The following is a 27463-nucleotide window of genomic DNA, read 5'->3' on the forward strand; positions in this document are numbered from 1 at the left end:
GGACAGATCCAGACAGCCAGATTGGATGGGAGGACGGTTTGGGTGTTGATCGCGGCTGGCTGGGCGTCACAGTCTGACTGCCCCAATTCGGATCTGGGTTGGTCAGGCCAGGTTTGGCAAGGCAGAGGTAGAGGTGAGAATGATAGAAGGATGGCGGCCGGAATCCATGCGAGCCGCCGGTACGGCGACCACTGCAGCCCTCGACACGGGCCTGGGCTTTTTCTTTAGGCCCAATATATTTTAGTTTTTATTTATGTTGTTTTATTTTAATTGGATATGGCTTTACGCCAGGAATAAGTCCCCACTTCTTTTTGGTAGGGAGAAATGGGTGTTGCCCCGATATGCACACTCTGTGTGCCTTGTCTGGCCTAGCGAGGCGGCGAATTGTTTGTTTGATCAAATGGACGCAACCTCCTAGTAGCAGGATGAAACTGAGTGTCGCCGGAGTTATTTCCGTGCGGCAACATAGTGGGAAAGCTGTGCTATTTGTAATGATGCTTCTTCGTTATAGAGTTATCTTTCCGGTATGTCACCGCTATGTCAAAGCAAATGGAGTAGCCTTTCGTGCACTCTTTGCTAATTGGTGCTTGTTAGAATACATAAATCTTGTGGAGAATCCTGGTATTATTTCAGGATGTTCTCTTTATGCTTATTGTAATATGGGGTTCAGGCTCTACGTCCCCCCCATGTATTCTTCAATTTCATTAATCAAGGCTTGAGGGCAGCCGCACCAGCCCATTTCAAAAAAAAAAAAAAAACATTCCTGATAGTGATAGAAAAAAACTAGAATTACGAATTATAGAAGCACTATTTAATTTTCTTTCATCCTTTTGAAGAAGCATATGTGCACTGTTTAGAAAGCTCTTCAGGTGCTTTTATATAAACACTTTGAAAATCATTTTTTTGAATCGGTAAAATAGATTTCCATTAGCTAAAGCCAGAACGGCACGAATACATACCATCCACGGTCAACAATACGACAAGTAAGGTAACTGAAATGCTAGCACCACTCACTATTAGAAATCAATGCTCACTTATTTCAAGTGAGCCTATAAACTATACTAATGCACAGTAAAGAGGCTAATTAAGTCACAAAACAAAAAGACAACTTAAATCTTCTCCTTGCCCTTCTCACTAGGGCTAGGAAGTTTGGTAAGGTAAGCAAAACAAGTTTTCTATGCTTCAGCAACTCTTTTCGACTTTGGAGGATTTTTGTTCTTTGACTCAAGTGGCCTTCCTTTCTTCTTTTTCGGTTCCTGCTTCATTTCCCCTCTTGGTTCTTTTGGCACCAAAATACTACCCAGTGCTTCAAGCAGTCCAAGAGACCTAGCAGAGAATTTGGTAGGAAAAGTGGGTGTCTTCAACTTTTTAGTTGGTACATCTTGTAGCTCCACCTTTTTTAAAAGCTCGGGCAGCAGAATTTTCAACTTTTTTGGAGAAGCTTAAGAAGATGGTGGCCTTGATCTCTTATCAGATGTAAGCTTCACCGGTGGAGGTGTAGCAGTCTTGGTATCCGAGGCAGTTTGCTTAGTTTGCACCTCAGAGTTACCATTTTCTACTGCAGAAGCATGCTAGGGTTCAATTACCTGGACAATCATCAGTTCAGAGGATGGGGGAGATGCAGGGTCTTTGGGAGACTCATCCTCACTAAGTTTGGTGACCGGGACCAAGGCCATGAAAAGTTATTGGCTTGCGTCCATTATGGTTAGACGAACCAAATAATGCTTGGGTTACAGGAGGCAATACCGGAGTCTGAATACCTTAGAATCGGAAAGCTCCATCCATAAACTTGTTAACGAGTCAACCCTGTGACTGGTCAAGATTTGCTGAAGAGTGAAATGTGCTGATGTGGCCCAGTTTGTTATCTGCTTAGCTAGATCCTAGCAGAATTTACCTTATGCAAAAGTTAGTTACATGAGTTTATTAGAGTTTAATCTAGAGACTATTATAAATAGGTGTGGCTCTAATCATTTGGATTAGCTTGCGTTATTGAAAAACTCTGTTAGATATTCTCTCTCTTTAGCTCATCTTCATCTTCTACCTTGAGATCAAGCTTCAATGGCTGCAATGTTATCATGGTATCAGAGCTTTGGCTCTTGATCCTGTGGACTATTTCATACTGTAGAAGTGTTCGTCTACTTTCTAGCTTCCGCATTTGAGCTTCGTTGTTCTTCATCAAGTGAAAAACTCTAGAATTGCGATTTCTGCTTCGTTTATGTAAATCAAGCTCATCGATCTCATCCTAAGCTTCATCTTTGCCATGCTTTCTACTGGTGAGCTCAATTCTCACTACAGATCGCCTATTTTCACTTTGATATTCTGGATATGAATACTGTAGCTGTTCCTTGTTGTCCATGCATCATCTGGATTTTTAATCTGTGAAGCGTGATGATATATTAGCTCATAAGCTGTGGAATTTGTGATAACATAATAGATTGATAACAAGTGACTCCACCGTACATATTTGATTTTGGATATGGATTCTGGAGGCTCGATTGTCTAATTTTTCATGTTGAAGGGGTTGTTATTCTATCAGGCCTAAACTCAATCATTCTCTTCGTGTGGCTTGCAAATTCATGGTATTATCTTTTCAATTCACCTAGTTTACTGGTATTTGGAGTATCTACAATGCTATACATGTGTGTTGTTGATGGATTCTTCCTACATATGATGGATGCTGCTATGATTGAAAACTTGCATTGATATGTGAAGCACTGAAGCTTTTGGAATAGTAAACAGAGTTATGATGATTGGTGATGTTACTGAGGATTGGATGGTGATGCTTAAAGACAAAGTGTCAAATAAAGGAAAACAAAGTCATGACGTTGCAAGCCATTCGGTGGCTTTGAAAACAAAATTTTTATAATGTTTGGTGGTAGTCAAAATCAAAAAAAATTTTGGTGATTAGTGAACTTGAAATTTCATTGATTCATTGTGCATGGAGTTAGATAATTGATTCATTGTGCATGGAGTTGGATATTTGGACATAGTTACTTTGTTGTCAGTAAATTGGTTAAAGCATATATGGCTACTAGTCAAACTCCATTTGAGATTTATATGTTGCTTAGTATGATGACTAGAAGATTGGATTACAATAACTTCATTACTTGGAGTTACCAATTTCAAACTCTTTTAGAGGGACAAGACCTCTTCAGTTATATTGATGGCAATACTTCTTGTCCTACAAAGTATGTGATCACTGGTAATGGGGAAGTAACAAGTGAGATCACTGCAACCTACAAAATGTGGAAGAAAATAGATAAGGCTTTGCTTAATCTTCTTGTTGCAACTTTGAATGATGATATTATGGATATTGTTGTTGGAAGTAAATCCTCAAGGGAAGCATGGACGTGTTTACAAGAAAGATTTTCCAATGTTTCCAGAGCCAATATTATGAAGTTAAAGACTGATATTCAGACAATTAAGAAAGGAAGTGACTCTATTGAGAGGTACCTGCTCAGAATCAAACAAACTACAGATCAATTGAGTGCTGTTGGAGTTACTATATCAAACGAGGATATTGTGGTTCTCACTTTAGATGTTTTACTTGATGAATATGCTATGTTGAAAATGGTTATTCGTGGCAGAGAAACTCCCATCAATGCAAAAGATTTCAGGTCTCAGTTGCCGGCAGCAGAGCAAGATGTTGAAGGGTTTATGCATTCTTCTTCTAGCATGAGTGCTATGCTTGCTCGAGGTCGTTTTCAAAATTCACAAGGGAACAACTCTAATTCCTTTTATGCTGAAGGAGATGATAAAGAAGGTTACAGAAGGCAGTGGTCCAACAATGACAGAAACTATAAAAGGAGTTATCAAGGGAACTCATGTGGTGGATATTACACCAATGATAAGGGAAAATCCTATACATGGAAGTCTACTGCTTGGAATGGAAATTATAAAAGTGTAGGAGGTGACTCTTATAACAACTTGAATGGTGGTGGAGGCTACAAGAATCATTTTAGGTTGTCTCCAGAGTGTCAAATGTGTAGGAAGAAAGGTCACACCGCTGTAAATTGTTGGTACAGGAATGACATTCCTCTTGATCATCTCTCTAACTCTGTAGTCATTTGTCAAATTTGTAGTCTGAAGGGACATGCTGCTCTGGTCTGCCATCATAGGTCAAACTACTATGCCTTTCAAGGAGCCAAATCATCTTCTACTCTTACTGCAATGATTGCATGTAATACCAATGGAGCTAGTTCTTCCGGTGCTTCTAGTGCTTCTGCTTCTGCAAGTGGTTTTTCATCTGTTGTACCATCTGTTGGTACTGATTCTTCCTGTCCTTCTTCTGCTACTTTACACAGCATGATGCCTTTTCTTCCAATCAGTTCTGCTTCGAGTAACTCTCTTGACACCCACATTGGAGTCTCTCCTGCTGTGGTTGATGGGGGAGAACAGAATGTGACAAATAATGATCATACTGATGCACAGTTGAAGGTGCCTCGTGAACCTCAATACCTTAGTAATTGTGTTGTATCTGCTGCTATACATCACAATGTTAATATGATTCCTGGAGTGTCAAGTGTGCATCACTACAATACATCATCTACTGATGCCTCCGCTACACACTTTGGATATGCTATGCCACAAAATACTATGATGTCAAGCTCTGGATTTGCCATTGGTAATGTTCCTACAAATCATCAGTCTTCATACAACTCCGGTGGTCCTACATTTGGTACTTCTTCAGCTCCTAATCCTAGATATGTGTTGAATAATGGTATTGGTAATGATGATATTTTTGCTGGAACTTTTTCTGCCCAAGATCAAGCATATAATTAGCATTCCATGCTTACCAGAGCCAAAAATGAAATTGTCAAGAAGCTGACATTTCAAGATTTTTGTGCTTATGATGTGTCTGCGTACTTCAATGGCGTTACTTGTCAAGAAAAATATGCAAAGGATTTAATTCATAGAATTGGTAAGGATACATCAAGAGCTGGTATGCAAAGCATTTTCCCGTTGTTAGAGAAAGAGTGCAAAGGTATGATCGGTTACTTCAATATGTTCCTACTACTGAGCATACTGCAGACATTCTGACTAAAGGTTTACACAAGCCCAATATTCAGTACACATAGCTCCAATCTCAGTGTGCTTATCCCCACTGAGATTGAGGGGAGGTGTTAACGAGTCAACCCTGTGACTGGTCAAGATTTGCTGAAGAGTGAAATGTGCTGATGTGGCCCAGTTTGTTATCTGCTTAGCTAGATCCTAGCAGAATTTACCTTATGTAAAAGTTAGTTACATGAGTTTATTAGAGTTTAATCTAGAGACTATTATAAATAGGTGTGGCTCTAATCATTTGGATTAGCTTGCGTTATTGAAAAACTCTGTTAGATATTCTCTCTCTTTAGCTCATCTTCATCTTCTACCTTGAGATCAAGCTTCAATGGCTGCAATGTTATCAAAACTTACTTGCAGAGAAACCCAAAGATGAGCTTACAATATCAAGCCTCTTCTCTACTAGCTTTGCAGGTCCAATGCTTAAGGGACAATGGTCCCCTTCATGCAGTAATAGGTGACACACATTACATTTGCCCACCAAATTCTCAAAGAAGAATGAAATCTCAGCCTCCACATTTGGAGCAAGTCGGAGAGTTTTTTGAAGAAAGAAAGGTTTCGATAAATCATGAGAAACCATAATCCTCTTCCCATATTCTCAAACAGCTTTTCATCCAATTCAAGGAACTTACCAGCAACAGAGGCAATGTCTCTGATGGTATCTAGATCCTCAAAAGCAGGAGGGATGTTGGTGATTCGCACCCAATAGAAGAGGGATTTCATCTCCACTGTATGCAGCGGCACCATGCCGTCATACTCCTGTAGTACCACTGGGGCCTAGTTGAACCTCCAAGGTCCTCCCTAAAGCACTTTGTTGCGGTCTCGAAGTAGATCGAAAGCCAGGACAAAGTACGTTATTGTTTTCCCATTCTTGAATCTTGATCGAAGCCTTTATCCAGGACCCAAACGCTTATGAAAAAATGTCTCAAATCGTTCAGGGATGCAGGTTGCTTTCCCAGAGGTTTGGCCATCGAGTAAGGTTGCCTGGGGCGGTGTTGCGCACCCCCCGTTCTCCGAGAGAGATTAATGATCTCGTTCCCCGCCAAAGCCAGTAATGCAGTAAAGGATGCAGTAACATCCTCAATGGAAGCCATGGTGAGATGGTGTTGTAGTGAAAGAGATGCAGCCAGGAGGCCAGCAATGTTTGGGGTTTTGGTGCGTCCAGACGACGCGCTTAGGGTTTTTCTTTTAACACTTTGAAAATCATTGAAAAGACTCGATGCCATTTTAACAAAATCGTTTTCCCAGGAAGCATAGAGAAACAATCACAAACAAAAGCCCAAATTTGACCTTTCCTCGTTGTAGCTATAAACATCAGATTTGGACTCTCACAATCCAAAAAATGAAAGGGAACATATTTGGGCCTCTGAATAGCCCAAACCTATATATCTCTCAAGTAACAGTCATCTTTCTCGTAGAATCAATATCTAAATTCCCATCCTGAAACCAAAACCCTCTCTTCGAATCTCCCAATGGCGCTAAATTAAACCCTTAACCAAAACCCCCTTTGCATTCCCCACTTCTCAATCTCAGACCCACACTCAAATTTCGATATCACAATCCAAACTAAACCAGTGATTAGTGTTCGAATTGAGAAGGAATCAGAAATTAGGGTTTCTCTGTCTCCGCCATGTCGTCCGGAAAAGCCAAAAACGGGGACTTGCAGCTGGTGGCGCGGCCCGAGAGGAAGCTAATGCAACCGCCAAAGCCTCCAACACCGCCGCCGGCGTCGACGGCGCTCGTGGAGTACACGCCGCCGGTGTTCAAGGAGGAGGAAGAGGATCTTGAGATCAAGCTCCGGCGGATTCTCGAAAACGTGCCCGTCCGAGTCAGCAACACTTCCGGTAGTTCCGCCGGTTCCGGCTCCGGTGACTTTCATCAGGTATATCACTGAGATCCCCTATCGGATTTCGAATTGATTGTATTAGATATTTATGCTTGTTTTACGAAATTATTGAACTAATGTGCTGTTAGTAAATGATATAAGGTTTGATTAGATAGCCTTCGTTTGTGTGAAGAAATTTGGTTACTAATATTTAGATAGCTGAGGATAGCATGTAGTTAGGGATATGGGCCTTCGTCAAGAATCCAATGGAATTTACTTGCTACGAGGTGGTACACAAGTGTTTTTCTTTCCAATGCAGAGAGTGAGAATTAGGGAGCCCTTGTACCCTTTTGTAGGTTATTAGGGTGTCTTTGCTTCGGGATTAAGCACACAGTATTCTGTGAGTTGAGTCCAATTTCCCACGATTCTGCGAGTTAAACTAAGGACTGGACTCTTACTAGCTTATAAACGTGATAAAGAGAAGTTGTCCTCGAGTAGATTTTGTTATATCTATGACTTTATGTCCCATTAGTTTAAACACTGTTTGTAAGAATGAAAATCTGGACATGATGGTTGAAAGGGTTTGGAGTCTTTGGAGTGTGGTTGCTTTAGTTTTATGTGTGTGGAGCATGAGCTATCAATCTTAATCACTTTTGCTGGCCATGCCGAAGGGGTTTGGAGCGTGGTTGCTCCTGTTTTATCTAGGGGAGCTTGATTTGTCAGTCTTAATCACTTTTGCTTGTGGATTGAGGTAGATTTACCCCTGTTCCCTCAATTAGGAGAATTGTTTCTTATCTCCTTGCGTATGGCTAATGTTTCCTGCTCGAACTTGTGGACATTTGCTGATTTTAATAACGTACTCTGTTGAAACTTCTATCTTGTTGTAATAGGCATAACGGATGGATAAACTTCCTTCTATATTGAATACCTGATCAATGCAGTAGAAATATTCTATGAACACTTTCTTCTTCTTTTTTTAGTTAAGACTTTGAGACAAGAATTGCCTGGTTTTACTCCAGCCAACCTGGGAAAATTTGCCATGAAACCAACATAGGTGTCCTGCAATAGAACCTAGCCAGGCCCGGGTGCTAGCTGAAGTTGCCCCTTCTATACGGGGTTTTAGGTTTGATGTTAAATCAGTCTTATTGGTTTGACAGTCGAGACCATTATATCTGTATCTGAACATAGAAAAAAAAAATTGTTTGACACATGAATATGTGATCGGTGGTAATGACTTTCTGCACTGTAAGCTGGCAGCTAACATTAATACATGATTGCTCACCACCTAATTTCTGCTCCACAGTATCGGCAGATGAGACGGAAAGAACAAGACAGGCTTGCTAGAATGGAGGTTGACTATCAGAAAAGGAAAGAAGAGGCAGAGTTCAATATGAGACGGGAGGAAAGATTGAAAGCAGCCGAAGAGCGGACAGCAAAGAAGCGTTTGAAACGTCAAAAGAAGAAGCAGAAAAAGAAAGAGAAGAGAATGAAAACAAATTCAGGTGGTGAAGAGAATCATCAGAAAGAAGAATCCTCTGACGATGACAAGAACTCTGATGGTGATGCTTCAGACTGAACAAGATTGAGCTAAGTTTTAGGTTTTTGATGCATTGGTTCAAGTGTCAAGTAGAGGAACAAGCGATCATTCTTCTGAAGTCTAGAAGTTGTGCCATGTTTGCAACCTAAGATCGACTTGTGTAAAATCTGAAATGTAACCCCAAGGATCAGAAGTATGGAATTTGAATCTAATATTCAACGGGGTTTATGTTTTGCTAGCAGTTCCATCAATTGCATGTGCTTCTTATCAATGGAAACAATGAACGGAAATGTAGTTTCGTAGTTGGTATTTATGCTGTCCTTTCAGTCCTTTAGAACAATGCTGTATCTGTATACATACGGTACAAGAAGTATGCAACTGTTGATCCGTATGTACAAAACAAAATTTAACTCTCAGACTACATTGATCAAATGGCCATAAGTGTAGCCTCTCTACATTTTATGAGATACAGTCGTCTTTGTGCTTAGGTATGCAATTTTCTCTTCTTAGGTAGTGATATCTTAAGTTATTAACGGGTCAATGTTTCAGTTCATTCTGTACCTACTTAATAGCTGCTTTAACAAAAAAGGGCTTTCAAGGTGATTTGCGGTGTCTGCTGTGCCCTGCAGCTTTTGAAGACAGAGAGCATGTATTCTACAGGTGCCCTACTGCACAAGCTATACTGGCAGCTCCTCCATTGAATTTAGAGAGCACCATCCTTCCTAACATGAATTTCAAGGAGTGGTGTCTGGACCAAGCCATCAACCATCAACCTACAGCAGGATAAGTTTGAGAAGCTGCTCATGGTATTGTGGTCCATCTGGAAGAATAGGAACACAAAATTTTGGCATGGCACAACTCAATCTGCACCAGACATTGTGTTCAGTGCTTTATCGTGGTTGGAAGAGTTCAGAGCTGCCAATCGAACCACACAGCAGCAAGGTATGAAACAGAAAAGTGGATGCCGGATGAGAATGGAAACTGCAAAATTAAACGTGGATGGAAAGCTTACTTCCAAATCACACCAGAGGTGGTCTTGGTGGAGTGTTGCGTGATGAGCAAGGCCATTTCAAAGCAGCTTTTGCACTACCAGTGTGCAATGTTGCGTCAGCTAAACATGTTGAGCTGTTAGCAGTGAAACAAGGGCTGCAGCTACTTCAGTCCTTCCCTAATCAAGAAGTCGTAATTGAGACAGATTGCTTGGAAGCCACTAGTGATATAGCCAACCCAGGGTATGAAATGCTTGAGTTTCCTGGAGTGTTGGATGATATACGCACAGCTCTAAAGGCTCAGATCGAAGTAAAGATACGCTTTGCACCAAGAACTTGCAACGCAGTAGCACATAGATTGGCTAGTTTAGGCTTTGAAGACAATTACAATACCATTTGGTCTCATGTACCTCCGGATTGCATTCTGGATCTTCTACAATCAGATCGTAACCAAATGTAATTTTTCAATCAATGAAGATAATTCTCTTATTCAAAAAAAAAAATAATAATAATAAAAAAATGATCGTTCATAAATATAAATGAACAAAGTCAGTTTATCATAATAATTAGTATTTCGTTGAGGTTGATGCATTTCTCTCCAATGAAATATATAGGTAGAGAGGCCTACCAACAAACTTCACATGCTAGCACAAATACATGTATCAAACCGTAAATGTACGTGTTCCGATATACTATTGAGTATTATACACTTATTTACTCAACAACAAATTAAACAAAGAAAAAGGGTAAATTTTTTTTTTTTTTTTTTTTTGCAGAAATGAAAGTGTTGTATAAGATGGTTAAATATATTGGTAAATTTTGTGAGGGCAGGTAAATTGCCCAGAGACTCAGTTAAGCAGTTTAGAAGTGGAGACAGAGAGACAGCCGTGGTCAAAATTCGATCAACATTATATTTTTTTCTCATTTCATATTTTCCATCTCCCTCCCTATCATCTCAGAGAGATCTTTTCTCTGAAACCCTAATCTCCATGGGAGACTCTATGCCTCCGCGTCGCATTTCCGTTCATCAAGCTCTCGGCGGTGGCGCCGGTACTCTCTCTCTCTCCGATTTGCATGTGTGATTTGTACAGATACTTCGATTTGCGTAATAATATTGTTGCATTTAGGATTCCGATTTGGTTTGGATCGCCTATAGTTGAATTGATCACGATGAGATTGCAATTTTTCTTCTACACTGTTATTGAATATTGTAAATGTCGTCGGAGTTTGATTTGATTCCGATTGTTTGATAGTTGCTGATGTGCTGCTGTGGAGGAATTGGAGTGGAGGAATCGTAGTGCTGACATCTGCAACGGCGTCGTGGTATCTATTTGAGCGAGCCGGTTACAATCTCTTGTCCTTTGGGGCCAATGTTCTACTGCTTCTTGTGGTTATCCTCTTCTTTTGGGCCAAATCTGCTTCACTTCTCAATAGGTACTGTCCGATTCGGACTGCTTTTTAGTGTGCTCATTAGTTAGCTTGGTAAAAATGTCTAGGTTGTGTTAGCTTAGATTAGGATCACTTGCAAGTTTTCACCAGGAAAATGCTGTATTTTGCTAGTAACGAAATAGAGGCTGAGGGAGAAGAGATGGATTCTTGGAAAGATTGGCTGTGGTTTATGTATACTGTTCTAAGCATTGGATATTGTTTGAGGCAAATTAATGAAATCAAACTTATGTTGTCATCAGACCTTTGCCTCCTCTTCCTGATATGGAAATATCTGAGGCGTCTGTCATGAAGGTTGCTGATACACTGCATGTTTGGATTAATCGTGGACTCTCTATTGCGCGAGACATTGCTATTGGCAGGAATTTCAAGCTCTTTCTTCAGGTTAGGCGTAGTTGCTCCCTCCAGTAGGTTAATGGTTAGAAAGTGGTTGATTGATTTTAACGGAGGAGTTGATTTTACTGTTTGGATATTGCTTTGGTCTGCAGGTTTCTGTTTTCTTGTGGGTAGCATCTTACATTGGAAGTATCTTCAACTTCCTTACTCTTGCCTACGTTGGTAAGCTCTTTGATCGTCAATGTATCTTTGTAAGGGCGTACTTGTGCAACATTTAAAATATGTATAATACATACATTTCTTTAACCGCTATGCAGGGGTTCTAATCAGTCTTTCAGTGCCCGTCTTATATGATAAGTTTCAGCGCCACATTGATGAGAAACTCTCTGTAGCAAATAGATCAATACAAACGCAGTACAGGAAACTTGATGAGAGCATCCTAAAGAAGATAACAATGCAATCACACAAGGAGAAGAAGGTGCAGTAGGTAAGTACAATCTCTTTCTCTCTGAGATATGTTTTGTTTATGTGTATATATGTACCCATCCCTGACAGTTCAAATATACCAAGGACAGGCTATATTTCTTATATATGCTGGTTTGCTCAATCTATCTGCACTCTGAATTTGAAAGTTTCTTTTGTTTGTATTGTGCCTGTGTTAAAGGATGTTATCAATGTATTTGCTTGTGAACCTTTAAAAGTGTGGAATCTCTTCTATTCTCATATTGTTCAGGTTGATCATGATACTATTATTCATAACTGCTGTGCAATTTTCACTGTGGTATATGAGTTGAATTTCAAGAGAGATAGACACTAGTGATGATCATGTTTTGTGCTGTAACATTTTCTTTAAAAGTATACCATCTCCTGCTGTCATTCTGATACCTGGAATTTATCCTCTGTTGAGGGTCTTCAAGTACAACTTATGTTTGAAATAGCCTTTTATTTAAATTTTACATTATTCTTGAATCTCTTAGTCGCAAAATAGAATTGGTCATAATCATGCCAACTCAGTCTAATATCAAAATAATAGAAAATTGACTTTGTCATTTGTTCAGCGACATGTTTATATTTACTCTTTTTTTTTTTTTTTTTGTCCTTTTGATGTTTTGGAATTGGAAAAATCTTTTGATGCTTTGGAACATAACCGTCTGAAGATAAAAGGTGCTGTAAAATATGAAGGATGTATCGTGTTTGGGCATTCTCATTGTCTTCCAAGAGCATGTTTTTTTTATTCTAAAATGAGGAATACCCAATGCTATGAAATTTAACAGCCTCTTCTTTAGTTTATGATAGTTAGATGTATTGAATTTACTGTTTCATGTGTGCTGTATTGCAGCCCCTAAAATTCCTCTATGGATGGTTAAACATCACAAGGAGACATGTAGTAGTAGATTCACAAACTTCGACCCTTCCACCCATTGTTTAACTTCCAACAGACAAAGAAAGCTAGAAATTTTATACCTTAGTGAAAACTGCAATGATTGAGAAACTTTTCTTTTGTCATATGAAATGACAAATTCCTGGTGTCCTAGTGTTTCCTTTGAGAATCTGTGCTGTTTTCCTTGTGACATTTTTCTGAGTGGAAATCTGTAAAGACACAACACTTGCCCTGGGCTTTTTCCTGGGGGAAATTTTAGCCCAAAAGTTTTTGTTCACTCTTGTCTTTAGTTTTTTAGCTACCTTGTACTTTTTGGTTGATGTAGTATTTTTGTTATTGGAAACTGCTTTACCTTGATGAATACCTTAAACAAAATCTTTGTTCTTCTAGAGAACCTTTATGAGTTCTTACCTGTTGTATTGGTTTTGGACATGGTTTGGGTCTAATTTAACTGTAGTAATTATTTGTGGACACATAATTTAAAAAGAAATTTGGATTCGTCACGCTCGAATTTTTAAGTACTCTTCCATGTTGTCACTTCAAACTTTGAAGATTTTCAACTGATTTTTGGTGGTGACAGAACTTGTTTTTCTTGTACCTCTTTTTTATTTTAATTTTTATGAAGAAAAGTAGTCATATATCACTACTCAATTGTAGAGAGCAAATGGTGAAACTCACTTAAAGTTTATGGTTCTGGCTTGGGTAGAATTACATGAGGACTTCTCATTCAGTCTTTTGTTATATAAAATGTACCATGATTTCAATATTTTTGTATATACAGATGTTGTTTCTGTGCTTGACTCAAATAGTTATGTTGCTTCGCATATGTACTGAGGCATATCTGCATATGGTGCAGGGTATCATGGAGCTCAGAGAAGTGTGATAGTAGCCTTAGAGATGGTTTTGAATGGTTTTCGACATGAGGGTTTCTTTTGGTTGGCATGCTGTTGCTATACATATTGACAGCCAGACGGCATGGCTGACAACATTTGAATGGATCCCATTAGCTTCTAAGTTTGAGTTTCAGCGTTGCGACCTTATAATCTTGTTAATTTTTTGGTCAATAGTTATTGAATTGTTGGATCCTGGCGGATGTGCTTTACAAGACGGGATGAAAGAGTAGGAAACTTTTTATCATTTTAATGAAATATAGAATGTACTGGTTTTTTTGCTATACTTCAAATTTCAGTGTTGTACTTTTTCTTGCTATTTTGGGTTCTTGGACATGCATAGAAAATTTTAAAGAGCATAGTGTTTGGTGTTATTCTATATTTGTTAAAATTACGATTTCCTGCCAACATAAAACGTATGAGAGATCTTGTTACAGTCCTCGTACGTCACCTTTGATTATGTAATATTATTGAGCATTCTTGATGTTGAACCTGTTAATAACAGTGTCATTAGTCGAATATCTTGCAAGTTCATTTCTGCTATGAATGGCCATTGAAATAGGATTATGTGACAATATACAGCTAGTTAATTTCAAATTAAGAAAGCCTCATGTATATGCTCTCACAGAATTTCTTAACAAAACTGATGGCAGCAACTACAATTGAAGCTCTGAACTGAAAGTTGACACATGTTCACCAGAACATTATTTAAACATCGACTATGCTAATGACCATTACCCTACTGTTGCTTAAAACATTGCCTGAGTGAGTCCAGGTACACCGGCCCTCGTAATCAAATAAATTGCAATTGAAAACAGGCAGCAAAATCTGCGAATTATATAATACAGAACTGAGTTTTTCATTAACATCATGGACTCCACTCATCTACATTCACAGCTTCAAAACATCTTCGACATCAAAATACACCATATTGGGTAGAGGTAAAGAACTTAAGCCATCCTAGGAATGGGACTGCCTTCTGCAGGTGGCAATGACACTGAGCGCAACAGCTCTAATGAGAAAACAAGCCCCAAGAAATGTGAAAGGATAGTGTTTGCGGATGCCTGCAAAAGGAACGGATACATAGATAGCTCAGTATTCTCCCACTTAAAGCAAGATTCTTGTATAAAAATCATAGCCAAACTTCTACAAGAGATCCAGCTTCAACTACCGTTTATATGAAATTCTGTATTAAATTTTAGAACTCACAAGGATTTTACTTTGACACTAGAGAGTTTCGAGAGTCCTTGTGGAAATACTACAACAACTGATTACAAAAAGAAAAGAAAACTTGGATGTGCGATTCTAAACTTTGACACTACAGAGGGAACTCTATATATAAATAAAATCAAATCTATATATGCACGTTAGAGTTGAGCAATCAAAATAGTAAAATGTTTCAGAATTGAATATTGAACTGAGATGTATGAAATACCTGCACCAAGAATACATCCAATGCAAGAACAGGACTGTAGCCAGGAGAGATACCCTGGTAATATGGAGTTGCTGAGGACGTAAGAGCCTTAGCAACCAATATTCCTACTGTGGCTTGCATACCAAGAACAGCAGCACCCATACCCAAAAGGTTCAGTCCAATGCCATTCCTTAAGCTTTTGATAACATCAGCACGAGAAGGGGCCTGTATGTTATAAGCAGCGGAACACATATGTAGAAGTTAAAAGGTCGTATATGAACTGGATCTTTCTACGCATTCCAACAATTGGAATAGAAGTTAATTTCATTCAATAATGACTTTAATGACATGGGACTGATAGAAGAACTTCACATCATGACATTAAGCGCCAAGTCCAAGCAAAACTTCATATGATAACATCAAGCATAACAGAAAAAATGTAATTGAAATCACTATCAAGAAGGCATAGGCGATTCAATCATTAAGACATTAGCTTTCCCAATTCCCACATTTGGCAACACCTTTGACATCAATCAACGATTTTAAGAATCTAATGCATTAGAATCCCCTAGAACTTTCACATAATCAAGCACGAGTCCATGCAACAAAGCCTTCTCTCAACCTATGAGCCAATATCAAGAATGCTTATACAGTTCAACGGTAAAGCTTTCCAACAAATGACAATGTCCAATACCTTAGCAGGGTCACTTGCAGTTTTCCGAAGCTTATCCGATAGACGAATGTACCCGAATGACCAAAACACAGAAATGAAGGCGGCAACAATCCCACCGGCAGTGGCATAAAATGTAGGCGGCGAAGAAATCTTCCCAGTTACAACAACCGAAAACGAAAGAATCACAGCAGCCACAACAGTGCACACCAGCTGTCCCCAAAACCCTAGGCTACCCAACCTCTTGAAATACCTCGCTGTGCTCTCTAACCTCTTAGCTACCTACACAGTACAACAACAAACATCGAAATCAAAACCTTCGCTAATTCCATCAATCACAAGATACAAATTGAAAATCTACTAATTATCAAAGAACTGCAAAATTGTATGCTCTTCAATTTTGCTACATTTCTCTGAAACGAAACAAGAAAAGGTGGAGAGAACCTGGAGGAGCTTGGCCTTTTCGGCTTCGTCGCCGGGGGAAGCGAAAGTCTGAGAAACAGGAGTAGAAGAGGCCCTTACAATAGTGGCTAAGGAGAGGTTTGATCGTCTGTGATTTAGAGGAGAGGAAGGGGAGAGAGAGAGGTTGGGGACGTGGCAGGCGGGGATTGATCGTAGAGGGAGGTGATACGCGGAGGGACGAGCCGGAGCGGCCTGAGGTGGCGCCGACGGGAAGAGGCCGGAGCGAGCTGCCGGCGATAGGAGTGTTTGCATAATTACTGAAAAGATAGCCTCCGAGAGAGAGAAGAAGAAGAGAGAGAGAGAGTGAGCGAGTGTGAAAGTAAGTATGCTCTTACAGATTTCAACCAAAAAAAAAAAAGAAGGCTCTTACAGTTTTGAGGTTGGGCTTTGAGAGAGTGAATGATTGGGCCGAATATATCAGCCCATAATGGTTGGACGTTCCAACATTCAGAACCATAGCTTATTACAGTAGAGGTCCGAAACTTGGAAAATATTTGAGAGATTTTATTTTTATTTTTATTTTTAAACACTAATATTTGAGAGATTTCTGATTATTTGATGGATAGCAATATTAAGGGTGTAATTTAAGTGCCCTGGAGGATCAAGTTTCTCGTTCAAGATATCATTTGGCTAGCTTAGCAGTTCTTAAAGGTCACTTTCAAGCATGTTGCAAAACCGGATCATCGTTTTAACCATCTCCTCTTCCCTTGTCAGCTGCAAATGCTCTTAGGCATTGATCAGTTAAGAAGTGGTTGTTGTAAGGGTTTTTCCTGTAGTTTATATGTTACAGAAGAGAAAGAGAGTAAAAAACAAAAAAAAATCTCGAATACATATATATATATATATATATATATATATAGGTGGGGAGCTAGGGGAAGTTTGGTTTTGGGTTGGCAAACATATGAAAATAGATCTAAAAAGAACGCTCTGTTCATAGTGATACAACGCTGCCCGGAAAAGCTTCCCATAGCACCTCCTGTCTAGGTTTTGAGATTTCCTGTGGCAGGCTATATCCATGTTGATATGTGATTCTCACCATCTCACTTCCTTGACTACAGACACTCTCCTCAACCTCAGATCAAATCCACCAAGGAACACAGAATTTTCAAACAAAGTTGCTTTATAGAATCGCAAATCTATGGATAAAAAACATGTAAATGAATGTATAAAGAATCAAGAGGTGGTGCAACACTTTAAAGCATACAAAAGAAAACATTGAAAAGATCCTAAACTCAGACCAAAGCATACTAAGAACACTAGGACAGTACAGTAAGCATGTGCACATGCAACGACACTTGTGCTGTTGTGCATGTAAAACTTGTCCATAAAAAACCTATTCAGACTTGTGTATAAATATTATCTTTGCCTACCACCACTCGTTATTTTGTCTAACACCATCAGTACCAGAGTTGCTAAACCTCCGTGCAGAATATCTGTGCTGAACAGACTTGGATGATCCTTGAGAGATGGGAGTTCCTCCAGGAACCTTCCACAACTTTTTGGAGGATCTAGAACTCGAAGCATGACCGCCTGCAGGCGAACTTGAAAACCTATGGCTCCTACTAGATGATGTTGCAGGAGCTTTCCAGCCGTTCTGCTTGCCTTTTCTAGGGGAGTAGTCATCTGGATCATCAACTATCCATCCACCTCTATGTTTTGCTTTTTGTGGAGTTGCAAAACCTCTTTCATCATAGTGGGTATGTTTCTGTTTATTCTTATTCAGATCATTAGGAGCAGAATAAAATCCCATGTAGTCTTTCTTTTCTTTATGAGGTCTCAAAGGAGTATGTACGTTAGAGAACTCGCCATACCTCTTACGAGCCTGCAAATTACATAAAATAGTCCAGTTGGTATCACCACGCATAACAATAACATAACACTACCACAAAAGAAATAATTTGAGAACAATTGCAGATAATAATATAGCAGGAGGTTACATTATTGGAAGTTCTGCATTCCCGAGCAATATGACCACCTTCACCACACTTGTAGCATAAACGATGGGATCCAGAAACAGTGGTTTCCCCACCACGTAAGCCTATGCATGCCTGCATGTATAGATTACCATTTCTTAGTGTATGGGGAAACAATTGAGTACTTCCACAAGATTAGAAGAATAGAATTGACCAAGAAAACTAAAGTGTTTAGGCACACAAAGGAATTAAAATCAATATTTAGATGATCAGAAGAATTTGTGAAAAAGAAAAGAAAAAAAAAACACGTGACATTACAATCACAAAAGATAGTAACAGACATTTTCCACAAATAAAAATTATGCATATGAACAACTCTGATATGAAAAAAATTACTCAATGATCAAGTACTTATATGGATTCATTGAAATTTCAAACAAAGAAAATAGCTAAAGAGAGGATTCTGTTATTGACAAACTACTCTGAAACAAAAATTATATAACACAACTTTTGAAAACACATTGTTGAATATACATGAATGAAAATTATGACGTTATTTCACACACACAGGGTTGTGTTGAATCAAAAATTATATAACAGCACTGTTTAAAACACATTGCTGCAAATATGAATGAAATTATGACATTATCACACACACGCACACATACACAAATATATGTAGATACACGCACACAAAATTTCTCTCTAACAAAAGGAAACATGTTCTTCATCATTGGATAAGATAAGCACAACATGCATCGCAGTTGTCATGTCTAATCAAATGGCTAAAAACAGGTTCTTATCCCAAAGACCTTAAAACAAACTCCACATACAGTCATACACGCGAGGAGCCTTAGAAGCATTAAGACTTACCATACCAGTGTGTCCCAGTTGACCACATTTGTAACAAGATACTTCCTTTAGACTGTTATCAACACACTTGACACAACATAAATGACCAAATCTCTTGCAGACATAACATTGTATTTCCTGTTTACAAAAAGGAAAAAAAATCAAGAAATAGCTCTTGCACAAAATCCCAAATATTAAACTGATTTTATATTATATTGGAAAATCATATGCAAAAAACAAAAAACAAAAAACCAAAATATACCTTGAGGTCATCAGATGGGTAATCATTCTTGCATGAATACATCTCATGCCCAGAGTCTCCACATTTTAAACATATTTTGGAATCCAATGAGCCAACATTGTACTTCTCTGGACAATTTTTAGCATGATGTCCACCTTTTTTGCAGATAAAGCAATCTTGTCCCTGTGAATATTTATAGCAGGTATAAAATGAGAAAACAGAGGGAGAAAATAGAGAAACCTATCTTGGTTTAGTTACACAGCAAACAAGAATTGGTGGTTAAATCATTATATTTGGAAAGTGGAACTAACAAAAGATTACAACACATATAGAACAGGCAAATAAAAAATCTTTAGTTTTATTTTCCGAACATTATTATCACATATAGATTTAGAATTTAAAAGAGCAAAAGAAAAAAAGTTAAGCATAATTGCAAAGAGATAAACTTTTTGTTCAAACCTCAATCATTCAAGTTAAAGCAAACCTTTAATGTAAAGCCTCCACCACCATCCAGCATTTAAAAAGGTTCAAAATCTCAGAGAAATAGACTTGAAAACCCTTTAAGTCTGGTGTCTTAGTTTTCTTTTTCAACTAACCTTTTCACATTGCTTGGCATTGTGCTCCAAACTGCCACAAACAAAGCATGGCTTCTTCCGCTTAGCTACGGTACAGTTCACTGCTGCATGTCCTTCTTCACCACAATTAAAGCATGTTCCCCAGCTCCTATCTGGAGGATCAAAATACCTTGGTCCCCGCTGATAGAATAGAAATAAGATAGTACCATATTAAGGCCTTCATTTTGGTTTGCCATTTTCAAAAGGGTATTTCAACGGAAGTATTTGAACTCACAAGAAGTTTCCGCAGCACGATATTGTCAGTGATCTGAACAGTGTTCAGTTCAATTGGCTCATCCACAGCTCTAGCTGCGTCTACCTTCACTTCTTCTTTAGCAGGAATCACCTGATACATAAGATAGCATCTTAACTTTCACCTTTTTTATCGAACAAACAAAAATTCATCAAGAAAACTGACATTTTCTTCCCATATCTACATACAGTCAACAAAATAAAATGATAGTCCGAAAGATAAAATTCAAAAAAAATATGCTTCTGTTTAAATCAATTTTAAATTCAAGGTCCATAGTTTGTGACTTCAAAACACAAATGCAAATTGAGAAGGAAAAAAAGAAACATTTAAAAGCCAACAAATTATGTTTCAATACACACAATTAACTAAATTTTTGCAGTAAAAATCAACAAGTTTACACACAATTAACTAATTTTCCTTGAATCAAATTTCTGTAGGAACAAGGTAAAAGAGAAAAAGGCACTCACAACTGGGTCTTCAATCTTCCTCTTTTTTGTCTTCCTCACCCTATCCTTCTTTACTTTCTTAGTCTCTAAATCTGCGGCGTCAACTTCAGCAACCCGTGGAGAAGACGAAGAAGGCAGTCCATTCAAACCAGCTGGATTGGAAATAACGGTGTCGTTCTCTGAGGCCAGCTTGGCTGCACGCATCAGTAGAGCTTTTTCAACTATTTTGAGGCTGAGATCTTCATTGGCCTCGTCATCGTCGCTACTGATGTGTGTACGACAGATTTCAGAGCCTTTCTATTAGCTAGTTCTCCTTCTTCTTCACTTAACTCGTCCCAGTGAAACTTGTTCGCTTGCTTCTCCCTCTTGCCCATGTTCCGAATCTTAAGCCCTAAGCTGATTTTCTCAAGAAATAAAAAGCTAAATCAGTACTTAGTTACTATACTTTAAATAAAACAAAATAAGATGGGCAATGCGGGGATTTGATTTCAGAGAGAGAGAGAGAGAGAGAGATGTTTAGACCAGTGGATAGGCATGCAGATAGAAGCATGGGTCAGTACTAATGTTGTAAAGGAGCAAAGCAGTCAATAGATAAGACCATAACATTACATTTTGCATCATAGTTTAAATCCTTGAAAGTACAGGGAGCAGAATTTTACCAGTTTGCCTTTTCTTCAACGACTTTCTCTGAGCAACAGCCTCCTTAGTTTCTAATAATTGTCTCTACAAAAAGATTTCACAGCAACGTTAGCATAATGCCATATGTTCCATGGATTTATATTAAAAAAAATACAAAGACACTAAGCTTATAAACTATAAAAGTGACAGCATATGTAAACAAAACTAGAAGCCCGAACAAACTCAAAACTTAAAATAAGGGCTGCACTGTCCAGTAACTCCATGGCTATAGTGTTCCTTCTAGAAATGAAAGAATATGTGCATGAGTTTTTCATTGGAGAAAACATTTTTTACATCAGTAATGAACGGCCACGAATAGGAATTAGCCACACACCTACATTTTTCACATTCAAAATCTAATTCAATATTTGCTCCAAACACCATTATAGAAATTAAAAAATATTGTAGATTATTATCAAAGGAAAAAACATACCCATCTATTCTAAAGTTTTGGGAATGAGAGCTGAATACAACCAAATTAAAGAATGTATGTATCTGATCTCCCCTGCAAAAGGACTTCTATCAGCTAACTTACAAAGAATGTAACCAGCTAGTATCATCTTTTACGTCATTCCGAAGTCTAAACCCTAAACAATGTAATTGGAAGCATATTAGACATACACCTCCAACCCGAAATCCCAACTATACCGAATGCAAGGAAGCATGATTTGATCTACCAAAAATCCAGAACCTTTTTTCCATTCAGAAACTTCACATTTCAATAAAGAAAAGGTTTTTACAAAAGAAACAGACAAGTTTTGCATCAAACACAATGCATTTGATTAGCTCATAAGCAATATAAACCCAGTCACTAGGATCCACGCTTCAATTTAAACTTCCTAGTTAGTGTAATAAAGGTCACAGAGACCAACAACGGCCGTACAAAGCAGACGGAGACGGCGGAGCCGCGGCGGCCAACTTCAGTTATTTTCAAAACTGATAAATCTACATGCAATAGTATACCCAAGAGGCAAAGAACAGATTTTTACCTTAGGGTTTTGCAGGAAAGTCGAAAAGTCGAAGAACTGGCCGGAAATCGCAATAGAAGCCGGGAAAACTCAAAAAACTTGTCTGCTTCGATTCGTTGCGTACGGTGAACAATAGAATTTGAAAGTTATATGGGTGGGAAGCCAGTTTAGAGACGAAGAGACTAATATGATTTTGGCCGGCAGACACGGCCGGAAACAGTGTCGGCGGCCAAAGGTCGCGCGTTCTCTGTGTCCTAGTTTTTGGGTCGAATTCTGCGATTGCTTCTGTTTTGTTTAGGGTCTGCTAATGCTCTAATTCCTTTTTTCACTTTTAATTGGGCTAAAAGCAAAAATACCCTTAAAACAGCCGTAACTTTTTTCTTACATCTCTATTTAACGCACCACTTACACATATACTCAATTTATCCACATCAAGAATAGAATTATTTTTTAAACTATCTGAATTTAATTTTCCCTTGTCGGTGAGTCGTAGCCTGTTGGTTAGCTAGCCTAACTAACACCGTGGAGGTTATGAGTTCAAAACTACCATTATTGAGTTCCTCCTTTCTCGGAGCTCTTAGGGTTTCCAGAAAGGTTGGGTTTTCTCATCTCTCGACGGTGTATCTCGTTCAAGGGCGCCTCAACGCCTATTGGGCCTTTGGCTCTACCAGAGTGTGGTTAGCCGCCGCTGGACATGTGTTTGGTGGCTCAATTGGGTTGGTGTAAGGTTGTTGTGTTCTATGGCCTCCTGCTTTAGGAGGCGACGACAACTTTTTCAATGGTCACCCTGATCTGGTCAAGAGGGTTGGGGCGATTTCATGGCCAAGATCTCTTGGGCCATGTTGTGTTGGTGTTTGGGCAAGGGTAGTGTGTTGTACGGTGTCTAAAAAGTCGGTTAAGGCAAATTGCTATGTTGGACCTGGGCTATACTAGTGTGTGGGTAAGAGGTTGTACTTGAGCATATGGGGCTTCAGTGGTGGTTTGCTAGTGGGCTATTGGGAGGTTGGTTTGGAGGCTCGCTGCAATTTTGGGGGCTAGGTGAGAAGGATGGCTCGGTGGTAGTTTAGGGTCGGGATGATTTAGTGGTGGTTCCAGGTGGGGATAGAGTGGTGGTGGACGTTTTTGGTGGGCCATTTGTGGACCATATCTGATATAGCATGTTCGTTGATACCGACACCTTTATGGTTGCATACTATTGTTAGCTCAGTAGCGGCCTTTAGGGGCAGGATTGTACGCCTCAATGACATATTTTTGGTTTTGACAAGGGTTCTTAGTTTTGATTTTGTTTTTTTGTTAGGATTTATAAGTCTCTGCTCAATTGAGGTAGGGTTTAGAAGTTTTGGTTTGATTCTTGTGCCATTGGTATGGCGTTATTCCCGAGAAGTAGGTAATTTGATATTGACAAAAAAAGTGATTTAATATCGGTGCCTACTGGTTATCAACGTGATGGTGAATTGCCCTTATACGTGGTCTAATGGTTCTTGGACATGAAGTCGGAGAGGGTGAAGTGGTTCGTTTTTATGTTGGTGGCGAGATTGTATCGTGACACTCGAAATTTGTTAACTTTTATTGTAACCTGCAGCTATGAACGAAATATTTGATAAGGAGTTGAGCCTTGTCGGTTCATGGATGTTACTACTAGTGACAGACCGTTACTATAGATTCTAATAGCAATGTGTGTCATGATTTTTTGGGCCACAACTGGTCATTCAAATGCGTTGTAATATTTTATTAATGGAATATATTTCTTCTATAAAAAAATTTACCACTAAAGGATAAATTTGTCAAAATGCAATATATAAAATAAATAAAATTCCATTTTCAAATTCAAGGTGTAACAAATTATCAACTATAACACACAAACAACCTCAACTGTAATAAAATAAAAATGAAAAAGAAAACTCTACCTCAACATACCGGTGAGCCCTGTAGAAGTCACTCATTAATATCTCACTTGCATTATGATACGGGTAGTAAGGATATCATGAGATGAGTGAAGTGGGTGGTGGAGTGATAAGGAGGGGAATGAAAAAGAAAAAAAAAGGAACCTGCCTCACATGTTCAATGAGAAATAACATTATTCTTAAATATGTGAAATGTGTTATTTGGAGAGGTTTTAGCCTTCTACTCTCTTTTGTTCATGAGCTCATTTCACCAAGTCTTTTTGGATATATTCATACAAGTCATCTCGCAAGAGAAAGGGTTATTATATCTTCACCTTTTTTGTAAGGAACTAAGGATAAAAATAGAATTACAATTTGTCATGCGGATACAATGAATAGGTCCACACACATGTATCCCTAAACCGACGCCCAGTAAGACGAACTTAAAGCTACATTTTCGACGGCTAGCCTCCAAACCCTAACTCTAGAGAGAAGGGAACATTAATTTCTCTTTGTTTATTCACTTCTCGAGGGATTAGACAGAGCAACTCACTCTCACTTTATCTATTTTTATTAGCGTTTGAGAATTTATTGAAATTAAATCAAAAGACAGTATATAGTAATCATCTTTGATGGAGTAGTGATGGGAGATGGAGTACCCTCAATTAATTCTCACTTGTATACTACTACGAAGGCTTGTTATTACCCTAGATGGTAGCAACTGATAACCAAAATTTATGCTATTACCCTTAGCTTGGGGAGACATTGTTCCTACATCACCTCGACACCGTCAACCACAAGCTCTGCATTTTGGGAAGGTGTTATAAACCCCCTATGCCCACATGCCTCATTTCCTCTGATTTGAAAACGCGTCTTGGGTGACACGGGTTGGAAGGAAACGCGTTTGTAGTCTCGGCACTTTAGCATTTTTTTTTTCCTTTCTAATTTTCTCAATCTCTTTTTCTTGACAATTAAAACCTTAAGCCAAAAGACACAAAACCCTGGCAAAACTAGAGAAGTTATGAGTATTGATGCATTGTTTAGCTGGATTCTTTCCTCTCTCTTTTTTATCCTTAATTTAAATCTCATTTGCAACTTATCCACAAATTAATCTGGCTATTATTATTCGAAGTTTAAATGAAAGAAATGATGTCTATTATATATGACTTCACTCATTATGAATTAAATATAATTAACATCTGCGATGATTAACTATTTATTGGTCATGTTGTTCTCCTTCATAAGTCGATTTAATATATAGACCCAAAAATTTTACTAAAAGCTCGATATTTACACATATACGCAAACTATATTTGGCTTCTTATTTTTTTTAAAATTTCTACAAAAAAACTTCGAACACATGCTGAAATCTGAACTTAATGAAAAGAAACAAGTAGATTGGGTTCTAGAAGATTTGTAGTTGTCATCCTTGTGAATTGTCTAAACCATGTAGCTTAAGTAGTCTAGTAATCAATTAAGAAAAATATCTTGTATTTGCAGCCTTATACGAGTAAATGGTACCAAGTATGTGAATAAAGCCGTCCCTATATCTCCGTCAATACTCCAATTCTGTTCAATTTCCTTTGTAGACTTCTGTAGTGCAGAAAAAGGCCACATCTAATTAGGCTGCAGCCTGGGGGCTGGGGCATATCAAAATTGGTATGTAGTGTGTGGATCCTGTTATATTTGCCATCCTAGCTATTATCTCACTCTCGACTTAGCTTTACCAAGAATGTCAATATCGACTTCTCTTTCATCCTCATTACCATAGTTGAGGGAAGAAGATTCTCTTCCTAAGAGCATATTTAGCAATGCTAGCCATTTTAGAGTTAAATTTTAGCTAAAATAGCTAAAAAGTCATTTTAGCTAGTCACTTTAGAAATACGTCTGCATCAGTGCTCTCTATTTTAGCTAGTTTTGAATTTATATAATTTTTCAAATGAAGATTACCCTTTATCATGTAAAGTTGTAAACTATAAGTAAGTCCGTATTATATTATTGGAGTGTCTTTTTGTTCACAATGTTTAAGACCCTTTATCATGGTTGGTGCGTGGCTGCTATATTACATTCGTTCTATGCTTGAGGTTCTTCAAATTTGTGGTGGTTGTCAATGTCTGTTTCTTCAAAAAAGTAAGAGTTTCTCTATCACGTCTTTAGAAAGGAGCCGAATTATTCATTGTACAACTTACCTAGCTGCTATATACATTACTGGTGTACAACTTTTTATTCAATTTGCGATGCTTAACAATGTGAGGATACGGTTTATTGGACATCGTCTTCTGATCCTAGCTAGTATATCAGTAAATAGAAAAGTGGTTCAGAAATCCCTTTCAAAAAATTTCTGGCGTTTTGATCTCATCAACATTATGTTCAATGGGACAAAAATAATAGGAAATAATGAGGAAACCAACCCCTTTCAGAGAAAACGATGGAAAATAGGGTCTGTCCTACTTTAAAGTCTAGCTCTAGCTTTAGAAAAAGATCTGTCCAGCACTTCTGCTATGAGAAGTCGTTTCAGACTTGAGGGATTTCACATCAGCAATGGCTACTCTATCTCTGTATGTTCTTCCAATCATGGTTTCTGCAGAGTCTCACTCCTACATTGTCCACATGGATTCCTCACTCAAGCCCAAAGCCTTCTTAGATCACCACAATTGGTATTCGGCCACCCTTTCCTCTGTCAGAGGTAGCTAATGGTAAGACTAGCTCATCCATACCTACACTTAAGCAATCCAAGACTTCTTTTGAGGGCCTGAAGCTCAGAACACTGAAGCATTGAAGCAAGCCAAGCGCCAGACAATGGTGTCAGACCAAGGAATTGAGAAGTATGGGTGGTTTGAAGTTTAAGGGGGTGATCACGTGTATAAGAAACGAAACCAGGGGAGTTTTTGAGGGCCTGAAGCTTAGAAGGCTCTCACCCCTTCTGAGCTTCAGGCCCTTAAAAGCTCCCCTGGTTTCGTTTCTTATACTCGTGAGCAATAGTCTATTGCCTCTTAATAGACGTCTATTGGGAGCAATAGACGTCTATTGCCCCCCAATAGAGGGGCAATAAACCTCTATTGCCCTCCAATAGAACTTTCGGTAGCCGGAATGGGAACTAATCTTCCTAAAATTAGACAAATAAAACTCTGATTAAAGAAAAAAACTAAGAGATTATATCAATTTAAAAACGTTTATCCATAATAAACCTTCAAATTTTTTTTTTCTTTCCTTCTGTCCCGTTACTTAAAATAAAAAGCTGATTTGGGCACTCAGAAATGATATGGGCACCAAATTGGAGGAAACCCACCAGAAATCAGGTTGGATCTTGGGTGCAGGCATGCAGCTGAGGGATCCCCGTCATCGTCATTATCGGAGAGACCAGCTCCCATCGAAACAAGGTCGCGTGGTGGGCTAGGTTCGCACCGATGATGTCTCTGGCTACGAAGATCTGAATCTGTCACGCCACTGTCTGCACTGGGTGCTCCGTTTATGGCTTAAACGACAAGGTCCCGTTCTCGGGATCCAACCGGACAGACCAGTCGGCGAGCCTCTACGCAGCAACAAAGAAAGCCGGCGAGGCCCACACAATCGACGACGGAGGATTGGCCGATTTACATGCCTC

General features: G+C 38.7%; 4 protein-coding genes and 1 pseudogene across 4 annotated transcripts; 3 read left to right on the forward strand and 2 right to left on the reverse strand.

Annotated features, from left to right (window-relative positions):
* The first annotated feature begins 6472 nt into the window (after positions 1-6472).
* LOC133740963 (uncharacterized) lies at positions 6473-8855 on the forward strand. The gene is made up of 2 exons (XM_062168900.1): positions 6473-6943; positions 8190-8855. The coding sequence occupies exons 1-2, from the start codon at positions 6692-6694 to the stop codon at positions 8460-8462; spliced, it is 525 nt and encodes a 174-aa protein (XP_062024884.1). The 5' UTR covers positions 6473-6691; the 3' UTR covers positions 8463-8855.
* Positions 8856-9422: 567 nt separating this feature from the next.
* On the forward strand, positions 9423-9872 carry LOC133737141 (uncharacterized). The gene has a single exon (XM_062164757.1). The coding sequence runs from the start codon at positions 9423-9425 to the stop codon at positions 9870-9872; it is 450 nt and encodes a 149-aa protein (XP_062020741.1).
* A 392-nt stretch (positions 9873-10264) lies between these two features.
* LOC133738847 (reticulon-like protein B11) lies at positions 10265-13839 on the forward strand. The gene is made up of 6 exons (XM_062166519.1): positions 10265-10462; positions 10666-10846; positions 11101-11242; positions 11347-11416; positions 11512-11681; positions 13432-13839. Exons 1-5 carry the CDS (start codon positions 10402-10404, stop codon positions 11679-11681), a joined length of 624 nt encoding a protein of 207 aa, XP_062022503.1. The 5' UTR covers positions 10265-10401; the 3' UTR covers positions 13432-13839.
* A 212-nt stretch (positions 13840-14051) lies between these two features.
* On the reverse strand, positions 14052-16340 carry LOC133738846 (protein TIC 21, chloroplastic). Its single transcript, XM_062166518.1, has 4 exons — positions 15994-16340; positions 15574-15831; positions 14901-15104; positions 14052-14529 (listed from the first exon to the last, which is right to left on the reverse strand). Exons 1-4 carry the CDS (start codon positions 16261-16263, stop codon positions 14416-14418), a joined length of 846 nt encoding a protein of 281 aa, XP_062022502.1. The 5' UTR covers positions 16264-16340; the 3' UTR covers positions 14052-14415.
* Positions 16341-17148: 808 nt separating this feature from the next.
* On the reverse strand, positions 17149-22293 carry LOC133739469 (uncharacterized; annotated as a pseudogene).
* Positions 22294-27463: the final 5170 nt, after the last annotated feature.

This window comes from Rosa rugosa, chromosome 3, assembly GCF_958449725.1.
Source record: "Rosa rugosa chromosome 3, drRosRugo1.1, whole genome shotgun sequence".
Classification (NCBI taxonomy): domain Eukaryota; kingdom Viridiplantae; phylum Streptophyta; class Magnoliopsida; order Rosales; family Rosaceae; genus Rosa; species Rosa rugosa.